The 21717-nt window shown below is 39.8% G+C and overlaps 2 protein-coding genes across 2 annotated transcripts in view; both read left to right on the forward strand.

The window, feature by feature from the left end:
• Positions 1-6855, forward strand: part of LOC114043108 (HORMA domain-containing protein 1-like) — a 30502-nt gene extending 23647 nt beyond the window's left edge. Inside the window, exons 14-15 of the mRNA XM_027862049.1 lie at positions 4460-4531; positions 6361-6855. Coding sequence (XP_027717850.1) covers positions 4460-4531; positions 6361-6444 — 156 coding nt within the window. The 3' untranslated portion in view covers positions 6445-6855. The remainder of the gene's footprint in view (positions 1-4459; positions 4532-6360) is intronic.
• A 2086-nt stretch (positions 6856-8941) lies between these two features.
• Positions 8942-21717, forward strand: part of LOC114043109 (Golgi phosphoprotein 3-like) — a 28520-nt gene continuing 15744 nt past the window's right edge. Inside the window, exons 1-2 of the mRNA XM_027862050.1 lie at positions 8942-9087; positions 13008-13199. Coding sequence (XP_027717851.1) covers positions 13014-13199 — 186 coding nt within the window. The 5' untranslated portion in view covers positions 8942-9087; positions 13008-13013. The remainder of the gene's footprint in view (positions 9088-13007; positions 13200-21717) is intronic.

Genomic DNA, 21717 nt, shown 5'->3' on the forward strand with positions numbered 1-21717 from the left:
TTGGTCTGTCACCTTGACAAAATTTTTCAGTAAGCTAAGTTTAAGGTTGATGGTGGTGAGAAAAATTTTCCAGGACTAACCAATGGTTAGTTTATCTAATTTTTATTTATAATGAATTATTTCCTTTGAGTTTGGAGTTTTTTAATGTAGTGGTTTTTTGGACTTTTGTTTTGTTTTGTATTGTTTTCTGTCTCTGCTGTCCCATTCACATCTAGCCTTAAGGGACTGATTGGCTGCTCCAGGCAGTCCAAAGGTGCTACAGTACTGTACCACTCCCTGGTTCTGAACCCATGCATGCATTGAACCCAAGTTCAATCTTAGATCGGGCTTGGCCTCTAATTAGAGGGATTAGGGTTCCCTTTCTCACATGCATTGGCTTGCTAAGTCCCCAACTTGAGGGAAAAAATGCTTCAAACTTCCCAAACTGGGGAGTAAAAGAATATAGTATGAGTTAGGTATGGGACAGGTAAATTATCCTGTTACTCAAAAGGAATGCTAAGCACAGAACACTCACAGGCACACATTACCATAATGAATTAAGTAGGATCCAGTAATTTATAACTACTGTTATAATCTGCTGAAAGGCTTATGTTTTTAACTGAATCAGAACAGGTGTTTTTGTAGTACTGCTAATTAGGCATTTTATATTACACCTTGGCTTAGCACTAAAATCTGCTGGTAAAATGGGCAGTCTTGAACCAGTCCTCTTCTTTCAGTGGCTTTTTTCTTTAAGAACACTGGAATAGTTGTTGAGGGCTTCTCACACCTTGCCTCAATTTAGCTCTGACTTCTCATTGGACCTCTAGACCATTTGAACTTTTATGGCCACCTCCAGTCTTGAACATATTCACCTCTGGATATTCATTTGCCCAAGATCAGGAAAGATCAAACAGGAAGAAGGCAAAGACATCCAGGGACCCCTATGCAAATCTCATCCAGCTGCAGCCTTCTGCAAGAGCTACCATGTACTGATACCATGATACTCTAACTGGAGTCACTTGATAAACCTGGAGAACCAAAGCCAGGAGCATGACAGACAGACTCTGTAGACTCTTATAACTACTGCAGTATCCTACCCCAACCTGTGGGAAATGACTGAGGAATTATTCAGGATTTATGACATCATGCTAAAACACCAACTCCTTTAAGTGATGGGTTACTACTGAACCAGAAGCCAGCCTCAGATCTGTGCAATCAAAAAGAACCAGGAAGGGCAGCTCAGTGTTTGATGGAATGGCCCCCATAGGTCCATTCATTCTCCACTACACCCAATAAAGTAGCAATATTTGGTATACCCAAGTTGGAATCCTAATTAAAGAACAATCACTTTCATATCCCACAGATATGCCAAAAACATTTGTCACTTCTCAAGAAAAATGTCATGTTTTGAACAAATTTTGTTGTCCTCTTGCAGATTTCATCCTTTTAAGATTGATATGGGAAATGTTAAGCTATGAGAAGATTATTTAGGTATGCTTGAGATATTAAATGAGGATCTTAAGATTAAAAGACTACTTACAGTGGGGGATTGCCTTCCTGGTTTCCTTGTCTGATAAAGTGTGAGTCTCATCCTTACAGTGTAAATCATCAGGTTCATGTTTTTCATCCAGATTCTAAGTTTCTGGTGCTTTTAGTCCAAATAGTTCTTCACTGTATAAAACAATTCTTACAGCTTAAGGTAGATTTGGATATTGTACAGTATGTTTAGTCATGGAGTATATTTGTCCAACAAAAATAGAAACTATAGGAATTGTAAACAGTGTAATAAGAGCCCTATGTGCTGTCAGTCAGTAGTCTAACAAAAAGAATGTGGCACAAGTGAAGGGTCTAAGACTTATCCTCATCACCTATTTTACAACCAGAATTTATTTTCTTAACTGGAAGAGTAAAGTTTTGCTTCATATTTAAAAGCTAGCTTGCCACATACGTAACAAAAATTATTTAGATGATCTACACATGAGGCATAATGAGAATTTAAATAATGCACACCACTATTTACAAAGGACAAGAAATTGAGAAAACAATATTAGAAACAGTAATGCTGTTTATGTAATGGTACCTGACACACAATTGAACAAAAATGCCCCTGAGGTATTGGGAAAAATATTTGTATAAGAACAGATATACAAATATTTTTGCCAATACCTCAGGGATATAGTCCCTATATCACTTTAGTCTCAGGGGGGCGGGAAGGGGAGGATGAAGATGATAAGATGATAACTTCCCTCAGTTACTACATAGCACTCGTCCATCCAAGATGTGGGATCACTGCTGGGAGTCCCAAAAGTTACTCTTGAAGATCCCTCCTTGCACTTTGGGGCATTGATGTGAGTCTGGCAGCAACATCTTGCCTCCAATCTGACTCTCAGGTTCCCGTGACTCATTCTTCTGACTCCATTGGAGACTTTACTCTCTGCCCCTAGAAGGGAAAAGAATAAACCAGACAGCCAAGGACAGAGGATCACTTCTTGGGGGATCTGTGGCCTCAGAGGCGAAGGCCCTAAAGCTTGTTTCCTTTTATAGCATGGCCTCTCCTTGTGAACTCCCTTAGACACAAATGAGGCAAAAAGAGGGGACCAGAACTGACACAGGCCTTCTGGAAGATGCCAACTGTCCTAGCTATGTAACCAGTTGAAAAAGGTTCTTCCCAACCAATTATAGTATGTCTGCACAAATGCGAGGCTGTTCTACAGACAGCTTATACCAGATTGGGAAAGTTGATTGTTAAATTTTCACTGTGAATATTTGCACCTCAGAAATGGGCAACCACAGGGCTTTATTGTTTTGGTGGTTGTCTACACATATGAAAGTGATGGAGAGCATGTTAATAATGCAGATTAATTTTAACAGTGTATCATGCACATATTTTTGGAGAACCGGTTGTTAAACATTTGCCAGCACACTCCTGCTTCACGTGTTTCAGTTTTTTGGGCACTTCCTTTTCAAGTCATCATGATTCTTCCAGAAGCACTGGAGTCCTCCTGGTAGAGAGATTGTTTCAGCAAGTTGATGGGGTCTCCACGTATGTCAGATACTCTTTACAAATAATCTAGATCAAAATATCACAATAATGATGGGTGTTTAAGAAATTCTATCTGCACTTTTGAATTCAGCATGAATATATACAAATAAAATATCAAAAATTTTTATATGACAAAATATGTGTTGAGCAGTGTTATCAACTCTACATAAATAACTAAAAAATCTATATAACCAGCCCCAACTTCTTTCGTGAACCCCAGTTCCACATTACCAAGTGTGTACAGGATATTTCCACCTAGATGTCCCATTAGCTACTCAGACTCAACAATTCTACAATGCACTTAGTTCTTTTTCTCCCTAAACCTGTTCCTCATCTTCATAATCTTAGCGACACCTTCACTCTTCCTTGCTCATCTTCCATATCTAATCTGTAATCAAGCCTTGTTAATTCTACCTTCACATCGTTTCATGAGTTACTTCTTTCCACTGACACTGAGACCTTAGTTTAGGCTCTTCCCCTTTTGGGAGTGGATTACTGCAGCCTCCTAATTGATTTTCCTTTTTCAGTCCTCTTCCCAACTTGATCCCTCTTTCATGTAGCTGTTAAAATAATATTTATAAGGTACAGTCTTAGTTATGTTGTGTCAGAGCTTAGAAAGTATTAGTGGCTTTCTATTGACTCTAGAATAAAGTAGCAAGCCTTTCTTTCCACCTGGGATTTAATGCTCCCCACAATCTGGATCAAGCCTACCTTTCTAAACTGAGTTCGTATTTACTCTCCTTCAAACACTTTATTCCAGCCAAATTGGCCTACTTGCCAATACTAGAACTTAGCATTCCATCATCTGTTCCATGCTGTCTTCCATGACTAGAATGAACGTCCTTCTTTACCTTTACTCCTTGAAATCATTAATTTTGCTCAAGGCTCAGTTCAGGTGCCACCTTCTCCTTGAAGCCTTTCTGGATTTCTTCTAATGACTGGTGCTTTCTGCTCAAGTTATCTCACATTTCCTTCTCTGTGTATATGTTGGATGTTGCACATTTTCTAGTAGAGTATAAACTCCTTGAGTGCAAGAACTGCTTTTATTTTTGTCCTTGAATCCCAGTGCTTCTCAGAGTGCTTTAGACATAGATGCATAACAAATGTTTGTTAAATGAATTATTAAATGTTCACAGCTATAGCTTTCAGTATTATTGCTATATATTAGCAATATTTGTATTGTCATACTTATGTTTTGTGCTGTAGCAGTATTTTTATCAGGGAAATAAAAATTGAAGAAACATTGCAAGTGTCTATAAAAAAAAAGTTTTCCTGCGGGGAAGAATAAGGTAACTACTTTCTTTTTTTTCATCATTCTGAAGTTTCTATGGTCATTTTAGATATGAGATTTGGTATGACAATGATAGGGAAATCTGCGTTTGACCAAGTAATGCCTTGCTACTTTGAAAGCTAACCAATTATTTTGTCTCTCTTCAGGCTTATGGAAATCAGCCAATGAAGCCATGTAAAGAAACTAGGAAGAGGAGTCGACCTGAATCAGGGCGAAAGGTAAATTTATGTTGTTTATAGAAAATTTATTGCTGTGGTATATGTTGTATGAAATATGAACGATCAGAATATCGCCATAAGCTAGCATTAAAATTGTGAATAGGATAGAAAATGGGCTTTCTATGGGGCATCTATTATATTATTGATAGTCAGTTCTTGGTATAAATGTTGATTTTAAAAGTGAGTTAATTGTTCAGTAAGATACTTTGTCCCACATACCATTTGTAATAAAGTTAGAATCTTGTTCTCCTAAATCATCAGATCATTTATATCAGTGATTTACATCAGATATTATTGTGTACTTCAAGGAGCCATGATTTTGTCAGTGAGAGTATTCACTCCACTGAGCAACCATCATGGTCTTAGTGAGTTGCTGTGGCCAAAAATTTCATCCGTGTTTAGCTAACCTTTTTGGTTTCTCCAAACTTTGATGCCTGGTCCTAAGATAACAGGCATATAGTCTGCTGCTGGCCCAATGCTCAATGCCTTTCCAGCCCAATAGGCCCTGCCACAGCTGTGCTCTGTTGACATAGTCTTCCAGAATTTCTAGGGTCACCTTCATGACACAATGAAGCTTCTGAGTAGCACTTTAGGAAAGGTGTAATACTACATTAAAGTTAAAAAACAACAAATGTTTTAAAAAGAATAAAACCCTCTCATTTGAAGTATTTAAGAAAATAAACAGCTCACAACTACTTTCACTTTAAATTTATGCTAATTGTTTTAAATATATGATATTAACTTAGATTGATGTAATACCTTTTCTAAAGAACTAATTAAAGTTCTAAGCACATTTTCCTGTAGTAAAATTAAAATATGGGCTTCCCATTTCCTCCCAATGAAATTCAGAGTTTTAACAATTTTCTATAAAGTGATTCCTGAAGTATAGTCTATACTGATAGCTTTTTTCCCAATATAAATCTTTGTGAAAATTAATGTAAGCTCAGGAAATCATGTTAATAATGCCCTAATCTTAATCTTATGTAATTCCAAAGGAAAGACATTTTTGCATTTGCCTTTCATAAAGTATTTCTCTGTCGTTGCAGTTCAGTTGAGTTAAACATTCATTAGATATTTACTATGTTAATGGTAATGTGCTAAGCACATGGGATACAAAGATAAAAAATGATCCAGTCCTTAACCTCAAATAGCTTACTTTCTAATAGAGGGAACACAACATATACACACATAAATACATAGATACATATATACATACCCATGTGCAGGTATGTGTCTGTATATGTATTACTACACATATATGGACCATATATAGATACATACATAAAACACAAGATCTGTGATGCTGGCAAAGGATACATCCAAACAAAATACTTTAGAAAAATTTGAGGATTGGAGAACACTTTTAAATGCTAGACTTCACAAAGGAGGTAGCAGCCTATGCTAAGTGTTTATGGAAAAGGACTCTGAACAGTAGAAATAAAGAGGGAGTATTTTCTAGAAACTGGGGATGTCATGCTAAGCATTGGGAAAAGATTTGTAGTACAATGTTGCTTAGTATATAGAGTTCATGAAGGGCAGTAATATGAAATCGACAAGAGATTAAAATTGCTTATTTGGGGAGCATGATGCTTTTTAATCTGACATTGCCTAGTACATATTTTAAATGTGTATTGTTTTAGCAGCCATCAGCAAACGGACACATATTAATAGTCACATCTTTTTAAAGAAGATGTGAATTCTTATATCATTGAGAATCAAAAACTCTGCTATCTGACCTCAAATAGCAAATGAACAGAAAGAGACCTAAATTCACAATCAAATTGGCACAGTAGAATGTATCCTTCCTTAGCTGTTTTTTCTCTTGACAGGTTCTCCAACTGTTTGAATCTTCCGGTAGTCAAGATTCAGTGCCAAAGAGGAGAAAGTTTAATGAACCAAAGGATTACATATAGAGATTATTTTCCCTTCTGCTTGTTTGTAAAGATCTTCTCAATTTATGCTATCTAAATTGAATAATAATATTACGGTGTAATAATATTACATTTTAAGGTGTGTCTCCTCTGCCTCTATACCCAACCCCCAATGAACTTGAAACTTTATGTATGTAAACCTAAAACAGGTCTCACACATTTCAGAATTAACTATAGTTTAAAATATTATGAATTAAGAACCAAATTTTGATCTATTCTGAGGAAGTTTGTGGGACAAAGGCAGATAAAATTGTCAGATGACTGGTTAACTCATTTTCCAATTAGCACTGAATTATCTATATTTGGTAGACTATTCATTTATAAATATTTCCATTAATTTTTAATTTGCTTTAATACTACTACTTTGAAATAATATATATTGAGGTATTAACATTTTGGGGACTCACAATTATATGTATGTTTGAACTTTACCATATAAATTGTGACTGTCATTTGTGTTTTATTATTAAAACAATATTCTTCAGTGCTTTTTTATAGTGTATTAAAATGATGATCTATAATTTATTGCTAATATTGGTACTTTTAAAATGTTTTTACAAATTTCATACAGCAACAGATTTTATTGTATGACATTATTTTAGTAAGTTTTTATTGATATTTTCTCTTTCTTACATTAGCATTGTATCCCTATGTATCCCTTTCCTCTCCCTCCTGGAGAGCCATCCCTTATGACAAACGGTATTTTTTTAGAGAAGAAAAGAAAAGTCAGCACAATTGATCGATACATTGAAAAAGTCTGAAAACACATAAGACCTGTGGATCTCTCACTACTACAAAGGGGTAGGTGGGAGGTGTTTTCCCATAGCTCTTCATTTGAGCTTTGTTTGATCTTTGTAGTTTTGTTACATTCATGTTTGATTTTTTGGTGTGTTGTTCTTTCCATTTATATTGTTGTAGTCACTGTGTATATTGTTTCCTTGGCTCTGCTGACTTCACTCTGCATCAGTTCATCTAGATCTTTCCATGCTTCTCTGCATTCATCACATCCATCATTTCTTACAGGGCAGTAATAATATTTCATTATTTCAATGTACCACAGTTTGTCTGGCCATTCCCCAGTTGATGGGCATATACTTTGCTTCCATCTTTCAGCTATCACAAAAAGTGCTACTATAAATATTTTGGAGGCTATGGGGACCTTCTTCTTATCCATGACTTCCTTGGGGTATAAGCCCAGTCATGGAGTTGAGTCTCTGGTTCAAAGGCTATGGACATTTCAATCACATTATTTGACTCATTCTAATTGTTTTCCAAAACGGTTGTACCATTTCACAACTCCACCAACAAATTATTAGTGTGCCTATCTTTCTACAGCCCTGTCTATGTTGCCATTTTTTGTCATTTTTGCTGATTTGCAGGGTGTGAGGTTGAAACCTCAGGGTTGTTTTGATTTGTATTTCTCTTATTATTAGCGATTTGGAGCACTGTATGGCATTTTCGGTAACATAAATAAAGCCTTTACTGTTTAGCGTGGTATGACTTTCGAGGCTTCTAATTTTTATTTAAATAGAAGAAAACTGGCAGGCTCTCAATATATAGTGTTTTGCTAGGAGGTATGTATGCTTTTAACTGGTGGGTGGGAAAGAATTACAGTAATTCTCATTCACCGCTCCAAGGTGAGAATTTCCTCACCACAGCGGGTTGAGAGGGGCCGAGCAAGGGTTATCATCTCCCTTTTGCAGATAAGGGGCCTGGAACTCTCTGAGAGGTTAAACAATAGCTCGCCTGGAGGACCCCATAGATGGCCTAATTGTATGGGGTGGGATTCGAACCCAGGATGCCAGACTTTAGGGCCATCATATGTTTTCCATTAGGCTTGGTGATCTCTAGCGGGGAGCCCTCGGAATCCGCCAGTATGGGGTCTAGGCCCACCCAACAGGGTTTGGGTTTCCATTTCTTTGGAAAGCAGAGGTTGGCTGGCCAGGTTCTGAAAGCATCAGCCCGTGAATTCCTGCACCGACCAGGCTCAGGCTTTCCTGGCCCGCTGGCCCGGCCGATGACGTCACGCCTTCTGGGCCCACCCCAAAGCGGCTGGTTTGACCTCTCCCCTCTCCCCCCTCCCCCCTCTCCCCTCCCCCATCCCTCTCCTCCTCCTCCCCGGCCCAGCCCGGCCCAGTGCTGGCAGGATGCTCCGCCCGCACACCTGCTCCAGGGGCTGTGGGTCACGCCTCTCCCTTGGCGGCCCCGAGCCGGCCCCGAGGGTGGGCTGCCTTCCGTGCCCTCCAGGTTAGGGGTCCGCCATTGGGCTGACCGGCTGTCAGCCGGGGCCTCGACCTACCTCCTTTTTGTGGGGTTTGTCTGGACGGCAACACAATAGCGTGGGGGGAGGCCCTCCCCTCGCTGCCGCCCATTGGCTGGACCTCCGCCCTGGCGGCCCCTGATTGGCCGAAGACAGAAACACCAAGCTAGGTTGCCTAGCGATCGCCGAGGAAGCTGATGTGTTAGTCCTTGTTTGCAGCCGAGGATCAGGAAGTAAAGTTGGTGCTTCGTCGGCGCCGGAGAAGTTTCTCACCCCGAAGGAGCGGAGGGTGAACAGGTGTCGTGAGCCAAGGGGAGCCTGACGCCGTCCGGGCCCCGCACTCCGAGGAGCCGCCGCGACGCCAGGTGAGTCCGCTCGAGGCCTCTGCCCGCGGCCGGCCGCCGGGCCGCCTGTTTGCTGGCGGGAGCGAGAGCGGGAGCGGGAGCGGGCTGCGGTGACTTGGTGGTGGGCCGTCGGCTAACCAGCACACACACCCACGTACGTGGCCCCTCCCTAGGCCCCCGCACAGGTCCGCCTGGGAAGTTCTGCTCCTTGGTCACGGTCACACGGGGCTTGAAGTTTCTCGGCCGTGGGGTGGCCAGGACGTAGGCTCCGGCTTCCTGCAGTGCCCGATGCGAGCATTTACCCTGGTCTTCCTCCTCCCTCCTCTTCCTCCTCTTCCTCTTGCAGGTAGGCTTCCCTCCAGCCTGCTGGAATGACCTCACGTGTGTGCCTACCTGGGACATATTTTGCATAAGAAACCGCATTGTGAGGGATTCGACCTTACATCTTCTTCCCCTTTAAGTGTTGCTTTTCCATTTTCCTTGTGTGCAGTCGGTATTGAGGTTCCTCCGAAGCACAGCGTGGCTATTTTAGCGTACAGTGCCCTCCAAGAAAGGACAGGGTCCTGGATGAGGTGCTGAACCTGGGAATCGGAGGCCCCCCTCCCCCCAGATCCAACTTCTGACACGTGGGCACATCACTGAGGTCAGCTGCAATTTCCTCTTAGTCCCTACCTCGAAGGATTGTTGTGAGGCTCAAATGAAAGAATCGAGCAGTAGGTAAATGCCACACCTGCTGTTGTTGGTAACTGTGTAACCTTACCCAAGTCACTTTACCTCTCTTGGAGCTGGCCTCGTGATCCCTAGAAAAGCCCTCTTTTAGCTCTAAGGCCTGTTACGTAGGGAAGTTTCCTTCGACCTTCAACTAAAGAAATATTTCGGTTCACGGCTCACTTGCACTCTTATTCTCACTTATTGGGTAGTCACGGTGACATACCTGTATGTGAATGGCCTGCCTATCATTACCCTTCTCCTTACACCTTTATTTTTCTAATATAGTCTGATGGCAGCACTTTTCCTTCAGATTTGAAGAAAATGCCACACATGAACCGTGGGGAGATCCTGTGGTATGAGTTTTTACAGTATCAGAAATGGATTTGTTGTGATGGAACAACAAACATTAACCAAACTCCTACTATGCACAAGGCATGGGCAGTACTAGACAGAAATGAAGCAATTCCTGTGTTTAGATCCTTATATTTTATTGGAGAGCTATAGCACATGCACAAATACAATACAGAGTAATTTGAGGCATGGGTGAGCATTAGCAGGTGAGGAAGTCAGAGGAAGTCTTAGGGAAGGAGGTGGCGTGGGAGCGTGTCTTTGAAGGTGTCCTGGAGGACGGAGCACATTCCCGGAATAGGGGATGGCATAGGCAAATGCAAACGGCTGGTGGATAAACACAAGGGAATACTAATAGTGCAGTTAGGATTGAAGATGGAAGATCTATTAGCAGGATAGTAAAATAGAACAGGTGAGAGGCTGGAGGTCCTGAGTCAGGTTGGTGGCTGTGAATAGAGAGAAGGCATTGAGTAATATTATGGAGATAGAATCCAGTTGATGGATATTAGAAGTGAATGAGAAGAGTCAAGGATGACTTTGAAGTTACAAAGCTGAGTAACTCAGATGATGGTGGTGCCCTCAACAGATGTAAATCTCTGTCCACATTCCCATGCCATTTTCTCTTGTGACCAACTGTATGCATTTGCCAACTGGATAGCTAGCTGAGGTTAGTTTAACCACTACTTAGTACAGCGCATAGCACGTAGTAAGTGCTTAATAAATACTTGTTGCCTGACCGACCAACGTTAAGTCTTCACTAGCCATGCAATAAAACAAAGTTGACTAGCCTCCGTGAAGATAGAATTACAACTATGACCTCACATCATTACCACTATGGATGTGCTACAATTCTCATGATTACCCTTGCTTGCAGCCTTGAACTCATCTTTAACTCTTTCTCTCCTTTATCTTCCATATCTAATAAAACACCAAGTCCTATGGATTCCACCATCAAAAATTCTAAATCTGCTGCCTCCTGATCATTCCCACTGCTGTCATCCTAGGCCAGACCTCTTCACCTGTAGCCCAGGCTGTTGTAGTAACCTTTTCTGTCTCTCTTTCTTCATTCTTTTTTTCCCTTCTCCAGTTCATCCTGCACACCACTGCTAGATTAACTTTCCTACTTCACAGCTCTGATCCCTTTACTTCACACAGAAACCACTGTCTATCAAAGTTCAAACCTTGTAGTCTGGCTTTCGAGAAACGTTATATGCAATCTGGTTCTAGCCCACCTTTTCAACTTTATCTCACATTGTTCCCCCATCCTGAATTCTAAACATCAGCCAGACTGTGCTGCTTGCCCAGGCCTGGAGTACATCCCATGCTTTCCCACTTTTGCTCATGCTGTTCTCCTTCTGCTTAAATGCCCGTCTCTTCATCTCTGCCTGTTGAAATCCTGTCCATCTTTTAAGGCTCAGTCACCTCCTTCGTGAAGCCTTTTCCATTACTCTGTCTGCTCTAAAGTGAAGTTTTCCTTCAAATAAATGTCATAGAACCGTTTTGGTTTTTACCTCTTTCACATGCTTTTATATTAAATTTTTCTGTTGTAGCTATTTGAGTCTGTGTCTTATTTCCCCTACTAGAATGTCAGCTTCTTGAAGACAAGTGTTTCTTACTTATTTTTGGATCTTTCACAGTACCTAGCAGCCAGGTGCCTAAAAGTGTCTATTAGATGAATGAATGAACTATGTTAATAAGTCAAGCTGCCTATCCTTTTTAATTTGTAGATGCAGTGTGAAGGATATTTTGCATTAGGTCATAGAAGGTTCACACTTAAGCTTTAGACAGGAAGGATGGTGTATTAATCATAAGGATATTATCTGGTTGAGCAGTGGGCTTCATGGTTTGATCTGACTTGTTATATGAAGAAACTGGGTCGTTGCGCCTCCCCCCCTTTTTAACAAAGGCATATTTATTTTATTTTTTTAAATGAATTTGAATGTTTTTCCAATTACATGTAAAAACAATTTTTAACCATTGTTTTTTTGCAGTTTTGCCTTCCAAATTCTTCCTTCCTCCCCTCCCTCATCATCGGTAAAGCAAGCAGTTTGATAAAGGTTATACATGTGTAGTCTGGTCATTGCCTTTTTAAAAGCAAATAGGATTTTCCAATTTCATTGTTAAAAACTTCCCCTTTCATTCTATTGTCAACTTAAATTTCTACATATTTCTTGTCTTATATAAGACATATATAGAGATATATATTGAGAGATATTTGAGCATATATATACATCTGTATGCATTTGTGGGTGTCTATTGAGTTTTAGGGGTTTAGGGGTGCAGGGACCCCAAAATCACAACACACAGGTCCTGCATGAAAGAATTTGACCCAACCTTTCTTTCAGCCAAAGACAAGGTTTATTAGAACACCCACCATATTGGCCAGACTCTTAAGGAGTCTGAATGTTAATGAGCTATTGGCTAGATTATAAGAATCTGAGCACCTTAACAGAGGCATGATGGACCATATATACAGAAAGACTGTGGGAGGGATCTAGGAAGGATCTTGATGGCAGTGACTGGGAGATTGAGAATGGGGTCTAGATAAGGGCTAGGGTAGGAGGTAGCCAGAGGCCATAGGGAGGTAAGACAATGAAGCAATGGGCTAGGTCAAGGGTAACCGAGAATTGGGAGATTGGGCTTGGCTATAATGAAAAGCCAGTTGATAGGATCACAGCCTCAGGGGAATTCCAGATACCTCCTTGATCAAGTGGGAGAATTCAAGGAGAATCCCCTTAGACGAATGGAACCCAAACTTTCTTTGGGGTCTCAGCTTGGGGCCTATACCCCATCATCTCTGTACACACATACATATGTATACAACCACACACATACACACACACATATATGTATAAGTTTTTGTCCAACCTCCCCTGGGACAGGTGAGAATGTCATCTTTGACTCACCGAGGCCGGCGGCGAGCTGAGGTTGGCAAGAACTCTGAAAAGAAGTTGGAAGGTGAGGAAGACTCCAACCAAGAAAGAGGTCTGGATAATGATGACTCCGGGGACTCGAAGGATATTCGCCTCAACCTTATGGAAGAGGTGTTGCTCCTGGGCCTGAAGGATAAGGAGGTAATGGAGTTCAGGTATTGATCTCCGTGTGCATGATACATATTAGTCATATTAATATTGAGACGTTTAAGAGAAGTAAAACTCTTGGGATTTTTTTTTGCCAAGCATGACTTTTGTGCTCCACAATATGGGAGCTCCAGGAGCCTCTGATAACTGAGGCCTATAAGATGATATCCAGAGGTATAACTAACTGAGAAACTCCTCCAAAGTCTTAGATTTTGTGGGTGAGGAAGGCTTAATGTACATCCACTTGCGCTGGACACAACTGTTGATGAAACAATTCACCATTAACAAACCAGAATTAATTATCTGCTCTGGAGAGAGTCTATTGTATCGATGGCTTCTTCTTGAGTTCTGAAGGAAACTGTTCTTGCATTGAAACAAGGAAGGGGTTAAGAATAGGTAGAGCCCTATAACTTTTTGAATGTTATGGATTCTTTTCTTCACTTAAGTTTAAATAGTCTCATTTGGTGAGGATTTGGATTTTGTTTGGTTTTTTAAAACAATTTTAACTTTCCTCTTCCTGCTGTGTTTTCCCTTATCGTGACAGAACATTTATTATTAGTCATATAATGCTTTGAGAGGTCAAGCTTTGGGTGTGAGATTCTTCCTCCCAATAGGACATTTTCCCCTCTATTATCATTTAAATCCTTGTCTGGGTCTCAGTTTCCTCAGGTACTTTTTTACCTTTCACAGAAGGGGACTAGAAGTATATATCTAGAAAGTATTTGAGTATCCTCTGTGTAAATACGAGAACACTGTATTATTGATAGATGTTGATATTTTCTTAAGAGTGAAATATTGCTTCAACATTGATTTGAATTGAAAATACTGAATTTACCTTGTTTTTTTTTAAAAAAAAAAAAAATCTCTTACTGCTATTTGACCTGAGCTGAAAGGCAAAATAACATGGCCAACATTGGAGTGTTTCAGGGTACTTAGGGAAACATCCCAGGTGGTATCGTGTATCCCTTGGCTTGGATTCTTTGGTATAACCAAGGAGAGCCCTGGTTACATCTTTGGCTTGTAATTACACTCTCATTACTTCCCATTTCTCAGGTGAAGCTGCAGGCCTTTTATGTGGAACGTTGTTGTTACCTTAATATCAGGCAAGTGCCCTGTATGTGCATAGAGAACATACATAAAAAGGCTCTTGGGCAACTCTATGCCCACTGGGGGTTTATAGCCTTTTCCTTAAATAAAATTAATAGGTTTGTTAATTGCATTCACAAAGGAGTTATTTATTTAAAGGTTCCAGTTACCTCTTTCTTTTCCCTCCTTCTCCTCCCAGCTAGCTGAGAAAGTTGAATTTCGGATCTGTATTACAAAAGAAATATTCAGTACAAATCAATTGAAAAAACAAAACTCCATTATATGATCAGAGTTAGCCGAAAAAGTTGGATTGGGCTCTTATATTATATAAGAAAATTTTAAATAATAAATTAAGTAAACAAAGCTCCTGATTGGGAAGGATATTCGGAGTGCTATTTAGGATTGGATAGAAATCTGGTTCCTGGGACCCCTTAGCCCAGTGGCCAGAACACTTCTCACAAAGTATATAGAAGTGAATACTAAAGAGATTTATTTGTTCACTGTGAGTGGCTGGCTTCAGCCCTGGTGGGGGCAGGGTCAATTCATTTCCTGCTGACCTATGGATGCTCAGATTTATACTAATGCTCTGAGACCACCCTTATCTGATCTTGTCTTTGTATATATTTTTACACTGGTGCCAGTAGGAATTTTACAGCAGGGGAAAAGAGGACCTTACACAACTGTTGAGTCACAGGACAAAGGTCTAGGGCCAGTTGGAAGGGGAAGCCACATAAAAAAGCATCTATAAAACACTTGAAAATTTTAAGCACCGTACGTGATGTCAGAAACACCAATACTAACTGATGATTGTACCTATAAAATTGGGAGGGATCTAAGAGAGCTTGGAGTCCAGTCCTTTCATTTAATGAAAGAGCTGAGAAGTCTGCTGAGGACGGGCAGGTCAAAAGGGGTTCATAAAGTCATGGAGGAGGATGGAGTCTAAGAGGTCAGTTTGGAAAAGTGCTAGATTCAAATCCTGATTTGGGCAAGTCACTTCACCTTTCCAGGCCTCGGTTTCCTCATTTGTAGAATGAGAGGTTGGCCTAGATGGACCCTCCGGCTCAAAGTCTGTGATCATCAGTTAGTATTTAGTGTTTGCGATGCTTTGATCCTGTCATCTGGCTGCTCTCCTTTCCTTCCCTGTGCAGGAATCCCCTGATAAGTGATCATCTAACCTCTAAGCAGGTCTGCTGTGTACACACCGCCCTGAATGTAAGCAGGCAGTAGTTAAATGGCCAGTGAATTGAATTAACCGTCTTTTGGATTGCTCTAGTTGGCTTTCAAAGGGAAGTTCATAAATAAGGTTTTTTATCTTAGTTAACTTGCAGTGCAGAAAATATGAGAAAAATGTATAGGCATTTTTGAATCAGAGTATTTAGGACAAAGTATTCTAATGTACCTAAACGTTACCAATTCCAAATGGCCAGATACTTGCCTTTCCTATCTCTGCAAATGTGTAAGTTAGGTGGCATCTGTACTTTTGCTACTGATCTTCCAAATTACTGACTTAATGAATATTCATTCAACAGATATTAGTGAACTTAAGACAACTATGTATCTGGCTAGGCCTTTGGACTTTATCCTATGAGTAAAGGGGTGGGGAGCTGTGAGTGGAGTGACCATTGCAGCTTTTTAGGCAAGAGAGCACCATGACTAAATTGGAAGAAGCTCATTGAAGTTCTTTAGCCAAATCCAGCCATTGCCTGTTGTTAGGATTTGTTACTCACTATGTTCATTCTCTTTGGCCGAAGCTACTGGTTGTGTGGTGTTGGGTGTTTGGTATCAATCATGTAAGGGTAGACACTAGACCTGTGATTTCATGGTGTAAGAAACTTCCTCAGCCAATTGTAGGTCAACATTTTGGCCCAGTTTGTAGTCTTAGAGAGCTTCCTAGAGCAATGAGGGGTTGAGTGAATTGCCTCAGGTTACTTACACTCCCCACTAAGTGTCAGAGGCAGGCCTTGAATCCAGGCCTTTCTGGATCGCTAAGCTAATTGCGCCAAGCTATTACGTCGTTGCCTGTCTATCAGTTACATACTTGAACAAATATGAAACTTTCTTTCCATGGAAAATTTTATAACTCAAAAGACTCATCTTTAAGATAATTTTGCTAATGATTTCCATATTACTGTGGTCAGAACCTCTGCTTAGAAACAATATTATTTAATGTCACTAGAAATTAAATTTAGATCTATATTTTAAAAGCCTAGAAGACAGATTTTTCAGATAATTATTGACCTCAAAGAAGACCTCACTTCAAGAGGTTAATTTATTCAGTTCTCTCCCAGATGGATTCTATAGCTATCTTCTCTTTTCTTAGAAATCTGTAATTTAGAAGATATACCACAACTTTCCTTGAAAATATAAATTCCTGGCTTAGATTCTTAAAATCTAGGTGCTGCTCACTAATGTTCCGACTCCTTAAGAGTCTGCCCAATATGACTATGTTCTAATAAACTTTGTCTTCGGCTGAAAGAAAAAAAAGAAAGAAAGAAAATATAAATTCCTTTATGATATATTGGGAAGTTCAAATACAGAAAAACACCTTTGAACAATTTGGTATTACCTCAGACAAATAGCACTTGGCATCAACGAAAACACTAACCCTGGGTACCAACCTGGCCAGCGTAAAATAGATTCATTTCCTGTTGAAATGTCAATATGGCCTTTGTTAAGAATTCTCGATATTGAGCTTTCATTGGCTCACTGATATTTAGTCATGAAGTCGTGGGATTCTGTAACTGATAATTTATTAGAATCTATATTTTCTAGATAAAAAGGTACCCATAATAGGAATTAAGTGAAGTTTCTTGTCTTAATGATTTTGGGGGAGGATTCTTTTAACCTCTTGAAATTACAGTGCCTGGCTTGGCTATTCATTTATAATTTCATTAATATAATAGAAATGCATTGAGCATCTACTACATACCAGTCACTGTGTTTAATTTCTTCTTTTGTTCATTGGAAAAATAGAATGTTAATGTAACTCTGTGTCACTGAAATGCAAATGGAATAGCCACAAGTTTTCAAAGACGTATATTCTGGAAGTAGTAGGCATTTTAGAAAACTGTTAATTAAAATTTTTAAACCAAATCCCAAATAGGACTAGATAGGAATATTTTTAAATTAAGTTAATGCTTTATCATTTTGACTAATCTTGCCCATAGAAAAAAGATAAAAATTTTTGAAGAGCCTAAGAACTCGGGAGTATGGAATGTAGCGCAAGCTCTCAGACGTGGTCAGCCTATCTATCCGACATATTGAACGGTTTTGGGTTTTATGTTTTGTTTTGTTTTGTTTTGTTTTATATTTGTAACCATGGAAGCCTCAATGGGTGGAGAAAAGTATATATATGGAAATAAATGTGATGTAAAAACAAAACACATCAATAAAATTTGTTTTAAAAGTGGAAAAAAATGAATGTTTACACTATTGATGAATATAAAAAATAAATGATGAAAGAAATTAGACAAGGTCAGTAAGAATTTTACTTAAAATTGTGAAGATAATGCTCCCAGCCTTGACATTATACTTGATCAGGATATCCTCTTGCTAGGAACATTATTGTTAGTTCCTTGGGAAATCTGAGGTGACTAGTTTTTTTGTGAGTCTTTCAGCCAACCTATAGCCATTATGTAAACAACTTGTTGGAAAGAATGAATGAAATATAAGCTCTCTCTAAAGGTTAGGCTTTTTTCTGTATTTGAATTTCCTGACATTATAAGACAGTTGAACTTTGTGTTTTCAAGGACCTTTTAATTTAATAGTAAAATGAGTAATACTTCTCCCAGGGATTAAAATAGCTGTAACTATCGTTATTGGCTTGGAAGACTTGTTTGTCAAGTTGTTCTGTATGGTCTGTGGAGTTCTACTATTTGGTTATTATGCTTCATAGAATTATATTGAAAAATGTTATTAGGCCCATGACATATAACAAAAGGATCATTGGCCTAATAGCTCAAAGGCTAAAGGCTTATCTTATTTGTAGAATAAATATAGTTCAGATGAACTAACTCTTCTTTGTTTCTTCTTCAGAGTACCAGCTCTCTTCTTGATCTAACTTTGGCAGTGAGGAAAAAGCCCTCATGCTCCTTGTTTTTTGGCTGGGATTGAGAGCTTAGAGCACTGGGCCTGGAATCAGGAAGACCTAAGTTCAAATCTGGCCTCAGAAACTTATTAGCTATGTGTCCCTGGGCAAGTCACTTCACCTCTGTTTGCCTGTTTCTTCCACTGTAAAAATGGGGATAATAACAGCACCTACCCCACAGAGTTTTATCTCATTTGTGAATGAGATGACATTTGGTACACAGCAGGCACTTCACAAATGCTTGTTTCCCTTCCCTTTCCAATCCCCTTATGATGATGTGACCATTGAGTCTAGGAACTTGCTATAGGGCTATTTTATTCCTGCCACCTTACTATTAAAGATGACATGCTCCTAAAGACGTCATCTGTCACCTATCTTTGTCCTTCTTGCTAAGGCAAGGGAGCTGTTCAGGCTTTTTAACTCTTTTGAGTAGAACTCCCACGAATTTTATGCCCTGGGGTAGCTTCATGTGTAATCTAGTGGTTTAATCGTATGTTCTGTAAAGCAGTAAGGACATAAATCCTCTACAGTGACCTTCATCTGATAGCTTTTTCACGAGCTGTTTATCCTAGGCTATTGTTGCTCTGATTCCCAGCTTCCCAGCTTGTGGACCCTTCACCCCTGTATGCCATGGGATCATGGTAAGGAGTCCAACCATCGGTTCACATACGAACGGTTTGTCATTTTTAATCATTACTTAGCTCCAACAAAATAGGCACCATGACTCTATATAGTAAGTAAGAAAACAACTGGAGACCGAATAAATAATATCGGAAATGTTTTACTATTTTTCGGATATAAAATCTCACCCTTTTTTTGGTCAGAGCCTGTGATTTCATTGGTGTAAGTAATGCCTGTGGGGAATCCTCCTCTGTAGATGTAGCTCAGTCACTCCCCTGCAATGTCTAGTCTTAAAGTGGTCCCCAGAGCATTGCCTTTCCCAGGTGTATCTGGGATACACACTCAATTGTATCCCAGGAGGCATTTGGGTCAGGTCTTCCCATTCATTCCAGGGTCGGCTCTTTATCCACTATACATACCATGCTGCTTTTTTTAAGAATTGTGACTAAATCCATATTAAGTTTTCATCACCTTGTATTTTCTCAATCATTGGATACTCAACTACTCTCGTGGGGTTTTGAGAAATTATTTGACAGTAATAAGGCCCTTTTACTCAAAACAGTTTGAGAACCCTTGCTCTAACGTTTATTGTCTTGGCATGCTCACTTGTGGCATGAGACCTTAAGATTAAGCCAAAGTCAAAGTTTGGAAACTGATAGTCACTGTCTAAAGTGATGTCCAGAAGATAATCCCACCATCATGGGCAGAACTTGGGAATATTGCCTTCTGTTCTGAGGCCATGTTATAGAAAGAGGTGCTTTGGATTTTGAGGGCATCCAGAGTAGGATGACCAGGATGGTAAAGGGACCTAAAATCATGTCACATGACAAACAGCTAAAGGACTAGTAGTGTTTAGTATGGAGAAGGGAAGCTTTGGGGGAGCAGGACAGCTTCCTTCAGGCAATCAAAAACATTTAGCATCTGGTGGTATAGAGGATAGAGTGCTGGCCTGGAGCCGGGGGGGTGGCAGGGGGAGGCCTGGGACACACAACTCATCTTCCTCAGTTCAAATCTGGCCTCAGACACTTCCTTGCTGTATGACTCTGGGGCAAGCCATTTCACCCTGTTTGCCTCAGTTTCCTCATCTGTCAAATGAGCTGAAGAAGGAAATGATGGCAAACCACTCCAGTGTCTCTACCAAAAAAAAAATCTAAATTAGGTCACAGAGTCTGAAATGACTGAACAACAAACAAAAATGAGGAAGGCATTATGCTAGATTCTGGAAATACAAAAATGAAAATGAAAAAATTGCTACTCTCAGGGAGCTTACATTTTGTCAGGAAAAAATATCTAAGTTTATAAAAATAGATATATGGTAGTTTGGGGAAGGGAGATGATAATGCACAGTAAGCCTAGAAAGGCAGCTTGGAGCTCAATTGGGAAGAGCTTTAAATGCCAAACAAGCCTGTATTTGGTCCTAGATGTGGGAGCCAATGGAGTTTATTGAGAAGAGAACAACATGGTGATGACTGTGTGCATTCAGATTATCACTTTCCAGATATTTGAAGTACAGTAATCTGAGGAAAAAATCGTCTTAATTTTTTGTGGATCCAGAAGACGGAACCGAAACTGCTGCTTGGAGATCAGAGTCATTTTCCAAACTTAAAAAAGAAAGAAAGAAAGAAAGAAGAAAAAAAAAGATCTAACAAGTAGGACTGTCCAGAAATGAAAGGGAGTGCCCTAGAAGCAGGTAGTAAGTCTTCTCACTTATCAATCAGCCATTGTCCAGGGTGTGACGGAGAGCATTCATGGTGTGGGAAGTTACGCCAGATAACCTCCGAGGACCCTTTCTCTCCTACGGTCCTGTAAGAGGCCTCAATGCTCTAGTCTGCTCAGCGTGAACAAGAAGGGCACGTGAGGAAATGTCTAGCTACTAATCACAGCTTCAGAGATGAGAGTAGAAGGATATCCTCCTGGCAACAGTGCTGCAAGTACCACCTGGGAGACTCAACTGAAAAAAATGCACTTTGGTGACCTCTCCTTCACCCCATGTCACCAGCAAAGCATTCATTTAAAAGGGGATCAGAGGAAGGAATGTTTTTCCTTTTGTTAAATTTCATTTTTTTAAATAATATTTTATTTTTTCCCAGTTGCATAGAAAAATTTTTAATATGTATTTTTTAAAATTTTGAGTTCCAAATTGTCTCCTTCCCTCTCCCCAAATTGGCAAGCGATTTGATATAGGTTATACATGTGCAATCATGTAAAACAGCGTTAAATCTCTTTTCTAACAGCTGCATTTACAGGCAAACTAAGACACGGTGAATGCTAATGGATCATCCAGGGCATCATAACTTTAGTGAAAGAATGAAAGCAGGTACCCCTTCTAGAATTTTCCTGAGATAGAAAATAGAAGGCTAAGCATTATGATGGAGTGAACAGAGAACCTCAGGAAGACCAAGATTCCAGTCCGACATCTTATACCTGTTGGCTTTGTGACCCTGAGCAAGTCCCTTAAACTCTCAGTGAACTAGACAATTTTCCAAGTTACTGTTAATGGGATCTTTCTTTTCTGAGTGGTCCCAGTATTAATGAATTCACAAGTCCACTTTCTGTCCCCTGTGAAATGGAAAGATACTAGAGATTGTTGCTTATGGCTGCCTGCAGTGCAGTTTCTTCTCGTTAAACTAAGCTCCTTAAGGAAAGTGACTTCTTTTTTCTTTGTCCCCTCAGCATCTCTCACAGTGCTTTACACATAGAGACTGTTGAATTATTGAA

This window comes from Vombatus ursinus, unplaced genomic scaffold (assembly GCF_900497805.2).
Source record: "Vombatus ursinus unplaced genomic scaffold, bare-nosed wombat genome assembly UNPS02014768.1, whole genome shotgun sequence".
In the NCBI taxonomy this organism is placed as follows: Eukaryota; Metazoa; Chordata; class Mammalia; order Diprotodontia; family Vombatidae; genus Vombatus; species Vombatus ursinus.